Raw genomic sequence first — 12,817 nt, forward strand, 5'->3', positions numbered from 1 at the left:
CAAGCTGGAAAAAAAAAAAAAAGTGTCATACTATCAAAATAAAAATTGATTAGTGTGCGTGTGTGGGGTGGGGGGGATAAAAACACACAGTAAATCCTTTAAAGCCCGCGCTGAGATGAGCTTTGGGGTTGTGTGGCGGCGGTAAGGCCACCGGGATGAGCCCACAGATTAAAAGATAAAAGGAGAGGACGGCAGAATCAAAGTTGTGTAATCTGCTGTAATGAAGGCAATTTGCAGGAGCCCCCGGGGTGCAGCATATTCGCCTGTTAGTCAGTGGGAGTGTGTGGGACGACTCCAGGAGAAAAGAGTTTTTGTCAGTCTTACTTCTTCTGTCCGGTCTGGGTGCCCTGCGCAGCGCAGGAGTAGTTGCCAATCTGCTTCCCGAAGCGGATCGCCATGGAGATGTCGCAGTCGTCCACGGCGACCATGGCCACCTTCTCACTGGAGGGTCCGTGAGGGATCCCTAGCCGCCCGATGTTAGGCTGAAAAATAAGGCATTATAAGGCATTAGACACATTTACTGTTTCTTTTTCCCTGTCTGAGTGTCACAGTCGATTTTTTTTTCTGTTAAAATCCCATCACTGGTTGTATTAAAAATTTAATGGTTGATTTCATTCTTTGTTTTATGTTTTCTTTTCACACAATCTGGGAGAGCTTGCCTGGACGGCAGCCATGATCGGTGCGGGTCAGCGCTACACAAACAGCGTCTAGCTGACTTCGGACAACTTGGAGCCGAACCGCGCAGGCCTTCCCCCGGCTTAATGCGACAAAAAAGCCCATTGTGCCTCCGCTCGCACCTAATGGTTCCAAAGTAGGCTACTTCCCCCTCCATCAAGGCCCGTGGCCGGCAAACAGTTGATCTGAGAAAATGTGGATCAGCTTAGAGAAATCAGGCCACCAAATCGCTTTAGATGTCTTTAATATGGAACCTGAGACTCAAGTTCAGCGGAGCATGCCGTTAACTGGAGTTTAATTCAAGAAATGTTCCCACCAATTAGAGAATGAGACATCTTTTACGTTTAGTTCACGCGGCAGTTTTTCAAACGGGAGGGGTAACCACAGACACCAGATCTGATCACGCCGCAGTGTTTACATTAGGCCGTTTGATGGCGGGAGAGAAGTTTAAACCACGCGGTGACACACAGCTACGTAGCTCCGTGTTACAAAACGAAAAGAGAAAAACACTTGAAACTAAAGGAAGGGTTTTACGCTTGTAGAGACGTAATAGAATAGGGAACAAAGGCAGGGACGGAGAGACTGCATGTGTTTGTCTCCCGCTTAATAAATAGGATTACAGTAATGAGATACTGGTGGGGCAGGGACGAGGCGAACAAAGGGTGAAAAAGAGAGGGCGAAGAGTAGAAAAGAAAGGCGTGCGGACAAAAATAAGCAAGGGGAAAAATAGGTAAAGGAGAAAATGAGCAACAGACGGGTATGCCGCGTTCTATTTTGGCTCAGGTGGGTTCGGGACCGGACGTGGATTGTAACCCACGGGGAGTCTGACTGCAGGTCGTCGCTGCTACTCCCTTCAGCGTGTCCTGTTTCCATGGATTCTACCAAAAACTCTTTCCATGAGACATACGGGAAGTACAGCCCCTCTGCTGTTTTCAGGCATTCAGCAGCAAAGACGAGCGTCAGATCTTTCACTGTTTTTTTTTTTTTTTTAAATCACTGCTTTGCCACAGTAAAAAGTAACTAGTAAAAGTGAAATAAATGATTTCAGGTTAGGTATTCATTAGTTTTCAGATTCATTTTTGTGCACATTGCTGCATCACAGTCCAGGAAAAAGTCTACAGGTGTGTTGTTTCGTCCAGTGAAGACTAAGAAAAAGGAGCAAATTTGAAAGAGCTGAAAGAAGCAAACATTTGGGATTTTTGGTTGAAAAATTCAAACTGAAATAACTGAGGGCATTATTTAAACTCAGACTTATGACTAATGTACACCGATTAGGGTCATGCCGTTCACCTTGCGTGTTGGACTTGGAATCACGCCCGTCAGAAACCACACCCCTGCCATAACGCTCTACCCCCACCTCCTATAGTCACCGTGGCAACCACGGCCAATAAACTGTTGTTGGCGCCTCCTACTGTTGTCTAAAGAGGCGTGACCCAGAGGAGACGCGGACGACGCCTTGTTTATAAAGTAAACTTTTTAAAAAAGTCGACGTCCTGAACAAGATGCTCTACTTCAACGGGCTAACAACAGGTTTTAAATAAATTACCCTGCCTTAAGATACGCATGAATGTCCCCTGTGGGAAAAAAAAAAAGGTTTTGTTCTAAAAGCAGCTTGGAGTCTGACACAGTAGATAAAGTTTTGCAGCCGGGAGCAAATGAGCTCTGACAATCGTAACAAAAACAGCACAAACTCAACAGCGGGAAGAGAAAACAGAGTAAAAGAGGGCAGAGAGGGAGAAGAAATGTGCACTTGTAGCACAGAAAGTTAAAAGGTGGTGCGGTTTTATTGGACAGCATTGTATAAGTTCTATTTATTGAACAAATTCCTCTAAAATCAGATTAAGGAGCAAAATAAAAATAAGTCTCACTCGTGACTTCGCCTTATGTTGCTTTTGTTTTACATCTGTCCTTGGAAACGTCTACAAAACTACCAGATTTGAGGAAGTCAGAGGAGAGGGGATGAAATGTTCCCTTTTTACCTTTTTTTTTTTTTTTTTAGCTTTCAACTACCACGGTGAAATATAAACAAACATAAAATCACTCATTTAAGCCAAACAAACCAAAATCACTTGTCACACCGCTGTGAAAACGGAAATCAGAAAGTTTGGCCGATGATAAAACACTTTGATGGGCAACTAAAGGTAGTTTGTCAGAATCTGTCGTCCCCCCGATTACAGCACAATGTCCCATTTGAGCTAAGTCAAGCAATGGAGATGAGATAAAGACGAGAAAGAAAAAACGGAGATGTTTTACATAATGGACCCGCAAACTCAAACTCTCAGGGGATACAGGTGTTACATGTGCTGATAACTCACACACTTCACACTGAAAACTGCAAGTGCAAAACTACATGCAGGAAATATTGAGTAAGGCTTGGTTTAGGCTTCTGAGTCAACAGCTTGGACATGTATTGTAGTATTTCCGTCTGCTAGATCTCCACAATATCCTAATTCATAGGTCTTCTTTTTTTTTTAATTTTCCCCCACAAATTTAAATTTCTTAAATACACGTAAATACACATTAACATGGATCCAACATATTTTTTGTAAAGGGATAAGTAATAGCTTAATACTGAATGCAGAATGATAATAATAATGTATATTTATAAATAGCACTAGGCCGAGTTTAATATAGAACACATATAATGGGTAGGTGGTCCCTACTTAATTTCTCCATAAGTTTGGTGTTCCATAAACATTCAAGGCCCCTTTCATAATCGATTGTTTTGGATCAATTAAGACGGAACACGACGAGGAAAGGTTAACTGAGCGCCCACTAGTGTTTGGGAGGTGTTTCCACAGGGCGAGCCAGACTGATGAGCGCCCATGTATAAATGGCTCACACCAGCGTAGGTTACAGCATCTACGTAACGTGAGGGATAAGCCGTTCTTAAGGGTGAGACTCATATAGCATGTAGAGGATTAAAACAACTATTAGAAACATATTTACAGTGTATGTACGAACAAACTCGCTCTTTATAACTGGGCTATTTGAAGAAGACTGCTTGGGATTTAAAAGTAGTTCCCATGCAAACTTTATCGGGGCTTTTATTTGCACGTCATAACTTAGACGCTTAAATATATAATATAAAAAAAAAGTTATTTCAGTGAAGGAATAAGGAAGTTCACCATTAAACTAGAAATTCTCAAAAGAAATCGTACGCATCTTTATTTTCAATCAAACCTCCCGTTCAGTTAGCTGAGGCTTTTTTTTTTTAACCCCTCGTTTTAAAGTGCTCTTGGCCCTCATTTTGTGGGGGCCCCGTGAGAGTCTCTTATTTACCCTCGGCCCTCCTCTGGGGCTGTTGGAGATTCCCTCTCACTGAGGTGTCGTCTCCAGGGGCGATAGGCTTGCTGCAGCCATGGCAACGCACTTGATCCCCGCAGCTTGCCACAAAGACGGGGAGGGCAGAGGACACGAGCGGACTGGCCGCGAACCTCCCACACACACACACACACACTGGTACACCTAAACACAGAACGTCCGGCCATGCTCAGCCGCCACAGACACTTTCACTCAGCAGAAACACACCGTGAACACACGGGGAAAAGATGCACCCTAGCACACACACCACGGGGCTGTCAAAGCTGACATGATAACTTAACCAAACCTGCAGCCAGGATAAAGAGGCCTGCTGCACGGATTAAGTTACGTGCTAAACACAGTTCGACAGCTTAAACACTGTCAAAATGAGCAACTAATGACCAGGAAATATGTGCGTGTGTGCGCGTACAGAAGTGGGGATTGTGTTCTTGTAGATGTGTCTTTGGGGAGTAGGGGAAGGATGTCTTGAGCGTGTGTGCTGAGTGAGCGGGTGGCCAGCTTGTGTGTGCGTGTGATGCAGGAAGTAGCCAGCGTAGCTGCGCACGGCCACACACTTCAGTTTGATCATAAAGGAAGAATGGCGCACAGTCTTTTATTAGTTTGCGTTTGCCCGAGGAAATGCCATTGTTGCTGACTCTTGGATGAAAGTTACACTTGGTGGATATTTGAAACGCGGCCTCTTGATGCTTTAAAGTGTGTGTGTGTGCACGCATGCGGTTTCCCTTTGCTAAACGGAGAAACCACAACAGAAGTTTTTCTTTTTCTTTTTTTTAAATTCATTTAGTCCCCATAAGAGAATATATTTAGTGCGGCCACGTAGACTGGAGAAAACTGAACCCACAATAAAGATGAGCACTGAACCAAAACCCTCTTGTGTAAAATTGATTTTTGGCCTTGTCATGCACAGGTTAGTGTGTCCCACATTCCCTCTGGCAGAAACAGACTCTGTCATGTCCACATTACCTCACCCGCCCTCTGGCTATGTAAACTTAGAAGTGTGAATTATTCAAACACACACACAAAAACACACACACACATACAGTTTCGTGAAAGCTACGATGTCCCACGTTCAAGCCTATATGTTACTGCCGTCTTCAACTTCTCATCGCACTTCTATCTTTCAGAGTAACAGGTGGACAGCGGCCATTGTTGACTTGTTGCTTTCATGTTGCCCAACAAATGTGGGGATGACACACAAACTGAGGTAAGAGTAACTGTATCCTGCTGTGAATGGCTTCAGAACATTCCTTCTAAAACTCGACAAACACGGCCATGTGCATTTACCCTGAAATTGTTACTTTTCAACTGCTGGTTAAAGCTTATTTTAAACGTTTTAAAAGTTTTTTCGCTTTGACTTAGTTCATCTTATTTTTTTTTTTCATACTTTTAGGCACCTTACAGTTTTATGACATTTGTTGAATTTAGATAATCCTGATATTTAGTACACTTTGCGCCGTTGTCACACCTAAAGCATGCCCGTAGATGCCAGTAGAGCATCTAATTGACCTTCTTATTGGTCTGCTGACCATAAACCAGAAGGCTCCTACCGCTTGCTAAGTCCTGACTTCCTGTGTTACTGTTGCTAGGCAACAGTAAAACAGACAAACATTAATAGCTACTGCACACCTGTGGCCAGCTTTGAAACCGGCAATTATGATACTTAAAAAATGTGGAAAACGTAGCAGGTATAGCGGAGGAAATAACCGCACATAAAAACTAAACTGCCTATGTTAGCACAGTTGCTAACGCTAGCTGCCGCACCTCCATGTCGCCTCTTCTAGATTCTGTTACAACAACCACAAGCACATAGGTTGAAACCCAACGAGCTGGATTGCTTTGTGCTTTCTGGTCTTGAGACGTTTCGAGAATCTATTAATACCCAGCATGCTGTCAGTTACAAGCTGGTAGTTAGTCAATCAAAGCTCTTTAAAGTCTGAATGTCTATAGTGACCATCTAACATTATCTAAACAGCTTTGTAGCGAAAATAAAGCGATTACGGAACATAATGATTAGCACTAAAAGGTAGTGGCACAATAAAAAGGAGGCCTGTCCTGGATAAGGGAGATAAGAAATACATAAGCTGAAAAAGATAAGAGTGAGGAATCGGGAGAGGCGAGGGAGGAGGAGGACACTCAGCTGCCAGGAGAACAGAGCAGCCATAAACTATATAACCATTTCCTTCCTCTCAACTTCATTTCAACATCCTCAGCATTTTTATCTGTCCTTCCTTAACACCCCCCCCCCCCCCCCGTGAAATTCCACTTTCTGGCCATCTCTATCGGCATTAATAAGAGGTTTAGGTCATGCTAGGTGAAGTGTGTGAAATTTATTCCTTTCAGCGGTGCACACACAAAGGAAGTTGGGGAGGGTGAAGGAAAGAAATGAGACAGGGTGGTGTAGTAAGTTCGGTAGTCATGTATGAAGGCGGTCCGTAGTGACAGATTGATAAGATTTATCTCCATTCCTCAATGACAGAAAAACGTACACATGCGCAGATCCTTCTTACTGGTAACTCATTGAGACAGACACATATATAAACGTCCGCACACAACACACCCGACTGTAGAGGAAGATGGCTACACCTGCTAAAATTCAGAAGTTATATTTCGTTATTATTTAGCTAATACTCCAATGAATCCAGTGAGAAGATTAAGGATCTGGCATTAAATCCTGGAGCTGAGATGCATAAGCTGTCTGTACTCGCTTTGGCTCCGATGCCAAGGAAAGCACACAATCGCTGCTCACTCTGTGTCTATCAAGACGCCTGCCCGCCAAGGCTCAGACATGTTCATTTCACCTGAACAAATGTCAATGGAAGACGTCAACAAGATCTGACAGATGAGCATCCAAGTTGTAACTGTGTCTCTTTTGCTCATACACCCTTAGTCCTAGCTATGAGTAGCTTCTTTAACCAAGCAGAGAAATGAAATGGGGCAGATAAAGATGTAGAGGAATGTGATACTTAATCATATAAGGAGACAGAGTTTATGTTTCACAACCCTGAAAAACACACGATGTGTTTCCACGGCTCACATCTAATCAATCTTCTGGAATTTGACAGATTTTTTTTTTGATGTTTAAAGTTGCTCTCTAAGCTAGTAAAGCTAGTAAAGTAACATTAAGAAAACAACAAAGGACAAAGCCATGTTGAAGCAGGAAGAAAACGGTGAAGTACTACACATTCATTGCAAGCACCCTGTTTAACTTACGATTTTTATGTGCAAATACGCAGATGACATTATATACATTGCTTCTAGTGTGCTGCTAGAAGCAATGTATAGTGACGATCTACCCACAAAGATAGTTCAGGGGAAGACTGGCAAACGTACCTTTTAAAATATTAGACTTTAAGGATATAAGCAATGTTCAAAAACATTGGTGTCTGTAATCAAGTATTTCCAAAAGAAGTCATGAAAAAGTACTCTCATAGAGCAGATAAAAGACAACCTGGAACAAAGTCCACAAACTTTCTACTGCCAACAACCAACCCAAACCACACCACCTACTACAGCATCTTCTGACTAAATAAGAGTCAAAACCTTAGCGTTAGAGGCCATGTTACCTTTGTGTATTTAACAAAAGAGTGCACACCAATGTTAGTCAGTAGACTGTACTAAAAGGAGAGCAGGGACTACATGAAACCCATGGGATGTGGGCGGGGGAACACCACTTGGGAACTAAGCTAGAGGTCAGAGATTACCTCCTTCTGATTGAGCTCCAGCCAGGTGGTATAGAGCGGGAGGCGCAGAGCCCCACTGGAGTCCATCAGACTCCCCCCTTCCTGGTAGAGAGACACCGTGAGAGAAAGACACCGCGTTAGAGCTGCAGCCCACAACCAAGCCACATCACTATCACTGTGTATGTGTGATGGGTGTTAAAGAAGACGTATTCCACGCGCTATTGCTCCATTTTAGATTGTGTTTTTTGTTTATTCAAATACGTTGACATATGTATGTCAATTCCACAGAAAAAGGTTAAGTGCGTGTATCTATATGTATATCCGTTCAAGCCTTTGCGCCCATCAATGTACAGCCGCCGAAGTATGAAGACAAACATCTTTGTGTGCATATGCTGTATGCGTGTGCGCATGAAGGCATGCATGCTGGGGTGTCTGCGGTTGCATTCGCTTCCTGATGGTTCGCCAACAATAATGACATCCAGAAGCAGAACACCATTCCCTCTTGCCCACTTCAAAAACACCCTCTCCCGCCACCACACACAATAGGCTACAACTCATGCACTGCCGCCTTTGGACAAAGGTTTCTCTAGTAGATCTATATCACGCTGTGAGATACCATGCAGGTGAAATTTACAGCAGGAAAAACAGAGGGAACATTCCTAGAGTCTGAAGAATCTGAAAGCCTCAAATCCAGCCTCTACTTGTCAACAAAGACTACAATGAGTACATAATGATAGTAGTATTATTATACTAATGAGTGATTAAAGTGATTAAAGTGGATTATAATTAACTCTCTGGAGTCGATGGATGTGGCGGTGCGTCCAAAACACACGATCAATTTATGACAACCTAGCAGCAAGATGCAGTCTCTGTTTCAACTTATATATATATATACCAGTTTTTAAATTGTATTTACAGGCCAAGTAAAACTAGACTTATAATAAATCATTTACATCAGACATATTCCTGAATATTGGCGTCGTGTTGGTGCGCGATTGGTGCATGGGAGAAACGCTAGCTAGCGGAGATCGCAAAAATGCTCAAAAGCAAAAGCAAATAGTGGAAATTGGTTTCCTATTGGTGGAAAAATGCATTCCATCAACCAATCAGGAAATTATATGCCAATGGTTGCTAAGACGGAAACGTTGTTGGAGTGATGCTATATTCAGTCTGGAGGGAACTTTGTTGTTTGCTAAATTTGTACATTTACACTTTCTATTTGCATTCTGAGTTATAAAAATGGTTCATTAAACATGTTTGTGGTTTCCACAGAGAAAAATCTAACTTTCTCCTACTTTGATTTTCTGGTTTCAGGCAATGTAAACAGTTTTTAAGATGAAATATAAAGGTACAACCAAAAGTAGTCAAAAACAATAAATTCCACTACGGACTCCAGAGGCTTAATAAAACACTGATAGTACACTGTGTGTGTTTATGTGTGATGATAACCTTAACTGTTTGAGGTCTGAGGAAACGCACGTCAAGAAGAACAAAGACTAGCGAGGCCTCTTCCTCTGAAAACACACCCTACCGGGGAATGCAGAGTCTGGGGCTTCACCTCCAAAAAGAACTACTTAACCTCTTGTAAGATGCACTTAGCAGAGAAAATACGCAAACCTGCACCCAGGCCTGGGCAGAAACACGTGACATGGTCACCGATCATAACTCTGTTCATATGCCGTGTGTATCCCCGTTCACAGCTGATGAAGCGAGTCCATGTGACCGAGACACAGTCAAACGCCTAATAAGGAATGCGCGTATTCTTCTATCTCATTACGGCCACCCAGGAAAGCCATACGCGCCTTTGAGCATTAGCTATAAAACTGCAATGAAAGCAGACGGATGGCAACTCCGAAACGACTTGCAGTGCATTTCAAGAGCAATTATCTGCTGTGTGCCTGTGTGTGACTGACTGAATATCAGCTCATCCTGAAGAAAACACTATAAATCCTGTAACATCAACAGTGAGACAGAAAGTAATACAAAGAGGGGGATAACAGTTTGCTTATTTTACAGCTCCGAATGAGATAAGTGTTTGGAACAGAACTCCTAAATTAGACCAGAGAGACAAAGCAACATCCCCATTTGTATCCATTGTGTTGCCTTCTGGTTAGTCTGCAAAAGGAGGCTTCTCTTTAGCATAATACCAGCATTTTGTACTGTAGTTTTTTTTTTTTTTTTTTTAATTGCGTATCTTTTCTAATATCTATTTTCCTTTTTTGCTTTACCTTTTGGTCCCTGCCAGGTCTTGGATAAGATATCTGTGAGTGATATCTTTTAAAAACATGTGTTTTGAAAATATTTAGTCAATATAAGCCGGAGGGAATCGGGTGATGGAGAGTTGAGTGAACACGTGCCAGGGTTTTGTGTTCTCTTAACATTTTAGGCTAAGTCCTGAAAATGTTAAAAGCAGCACCTGTCCTCCTTTGAGTAACAGATTTCTAAATGCAGCTAATGTGATTTGGTTACAGTTTCAGTCCAGCAGGCGTGGAATGCAAAACTATATACGTGACATATTATAAAGTATTTCACACTGCTCTGTGAAGCAATTTGCACTAACGTCCTGATGATTAAAGCCCCACCACGTAAACAGCAGGGCCGAGGGCTGAGGCCGAGAGGAGAAGACTTAAGGCGCTTGCTGGTGATAAGAGCCAGCTAAGCCTGTCTGGGAATGCTGACTATACATCCTAGCTGCATATATAAAAGTCCATATTAGCAAGTGTAACAATTGCATGTTTGACATCAAACCTGTAGCGCAGCATTATAAAAATCATTTGGTAATAAGTATTTCATGGTGAGATTCGATAGAAACATCCATGCAGGTGGCCTGGCACACACAACCATGACACAGCTCACATCCTGCTCGGTGTCCGACCAAATGACATCATTTCCTGCAGTCAGGACACATCAAAACCCAAGACGAAGCCTCCTGCTGCTCCCAGAACGCGCTGCCGCATGTTTAGCCGGCGTTTGCGTGTCGCTGCATCCTGTTTAGTTTGCTGACACAGCCGACCGTCCTTGAGGCTTCGCTCGGTGGAATTTCAAAAATGCCCTTGTTCTTCCGCCCTCCATTGTGCAGCATCTCCAACAGCGGTGCAGACATATGCGCGCATTTCAAAATAATAATAAAAAAACAATTACGCACGCTCTCAATTTGTCTGCCCCCCACCACCACCACCACAGATGCACAACACACAGCTTTCCAACTGACCCCGATCGCTGCAACAATGGCAAATCCGTGTCTGTTGTCATGCCAACCCTCGCCTGACCTCTGACCTCTTGTTTTTTAGCAGAGGCACCATGAGTCCTCTGAAGACAGCTTTGAAAATAAAAGGGGGGCGCCCGCAAGACCCTGCGCGATTCCCCCTCACCCCCTCATCCCCTCCCTCATTGCGCGACCCAATAAATCACATTGTGCGAGTGTGCCGTTAGGACCGTTAAACAACAACTGGGGCCGGTGTGGGGCGAACTATCCCGGATTAAGTTGCACCAACTATTTGGGGGATTTATTACAAAACTTGAGAGCAAAGTCCTTCTGCGCGTCTCGATAGCATTTACTTTTAAAGTGGTTATTTACTAAATGAGGTCACACCATCTGTTGCACCGTTCAATCAAGCACAGACAGAAAATGGTGTCAAGCTGTGACACTACAGCCACAAATGAGCCGACAGTACTTTGTTACACTGTATCTGTGCAAAACAGATCTAGTACCAAGGCTTTGACTGCTCATTAAAAGGAGCGTGAAATTTCAAATGAGCAAACAAAACGTGAGTGGAACTTTGTTTAGAACCAAATGTAACTTAAAATCACCGCACATTATGTATTTAGTAAACAGGTCAGTCAGCAGAGCAGCATATACACCGATCAGCCACAACATTAAAACCACTGTCAGGAGACGTAAATATCATTGACCATCTTCTGACAATTCAGTGTTCCGCTGGGAAACTTTCGGACCTGGCATTCATGTGGATGTTACTCAGACAGACCAGACCAGACCAGACCAGACACCCCCACCCTCCTTGCTGGCAGCAGCCATCCCCCAGCAGAATGATGTGGCTAAGATTGTGATATCTCTTTAAATATGTTGACATTCATTAGCTCCAACTCCAACGTGAGTTTTTAAGCCGTTGAAATCACCGCATGGCAGAGGAGAGCAAAGGCGTCAGAGTAGATGGTGTGTAGGAGGCGGGAGGAGGGTGAACTGTCTGGGCCTGTCTGGCCACTGGGGGATGAGGAAATTAATTTTGGACCTATCGCGTTTGTTGCAATCTTACGTTTCTGGGGAGGTACGAGTCAGGCCACGTCGTAGACCGCGGCATGGGTCTGACGCACGAGTATAAATCCAGCATGAGTCTGAGGCCAGCGAGTGTAACAGTCCAGTCGTTTGAAACGCTTTAAGCAGTTCATCAATCATCAGCGGCCACCTTCACTAGAATTCCTAGCTAAACCATTAAAAAGCCCGCAGGAAGATAACATTATTTATGTTATCTTTCTGGGGTTATTTATGTGTCCGTTTGCATGACATGAATCTGGATTGCATCATACCTTCAGAGCCGGACTCTGATCTTTCCTCTTGTCCTCCTGCGCTATACAGACAATACTACCTACGCACAGATGGATGCATGTATGTGTGCGTGCGTGAAGAATGAGTACTCTTTCATGCATGGCACACATATGCGCGCCTTCATTCACGTCCAAGCATTCACATGTCAACACGCCTAATCTATTGTGAGAACATGACTGCTCTCTGCCATATACATTTCGGCTAATCCCAGCAGCAACTGATGCAGGATTAAATTACCATCAGTCAATCAGACTTCTGATCATTCAGCACACGAAGAAAGGCTGACCCCGTGTAGGGGGCTATACTCGGCCTCGGGCTAATTTAAGGGAATGTGTCGCCGGCCCCGCAAATCACCGGTCTGCACTGAGATTGTCATTGGTGGAACACATCCGCCCCCAGCTTTACACGCCAAAAAACACACTTAGTAGGGCATGCGTGTGTGTTTGTGTGTTGACAACTTGGATCTGCGTGTCAGGGCAGCAAAAATGAAGTCTACTGGATCAGTGAGGCTAAATAAAAAGAAAAGCAAACAACAAAAACAAAGCAGGAAATGAATCGTGTTTCCGTAGTGACG

General features: G+C 43.6%; 1 protein-coding gene across 5 annotated transcripts in view; it reads right to left on the reverse strand.

The window, feature by feature from the left end:
• The window catches only part of celsr1a (cadherin EGF LAG seven-pass G-type receptor 1a), an 80,505-nt gene that overhangs the window by 22,618 nt on the left and 45,070 nt on the right, over nt 1-12,817 (reverse strand). For 3 of the 5 annotated variants that reach the window (XM_047575516.1, XM_047575515.1, XM_047575519.1), the window contains exons 7-8: nt 7,701-7,781; nt 325-482 (exon numbers count right to left, since the gene is read on the reverse strand). In XM_047575516.1, coding sequence (XP_047431472.1) covers nt 325-482; nt 7,701-7,781 — 239 coding nt within the window. The remainder of the gene's footprint in view (nt 1-324; nt 483-7,700; nt 7,782-12,817) is intronic. The other 2 variants (XM_047575518.1, XM_047575517.1) reach the window with 1 other exon arrangement.

This window comes from Mugil cephalus, chromosome 22 (assembly GCF_022458985.1).
Source record: "Mugil cephalus isolate CIBA_MC_2020 chromosome 22, CIBA_Mcephalus_1.1, whole genome shotgun sequence".
In the NCBI taxonomy this organism is placed as follows: domain Eukaryota; kingdom Metazoa; phylum Chordata; class Actinopteri; order Mugiliformes; family Mugilidae; genus Mugil; species Mugil cephalus.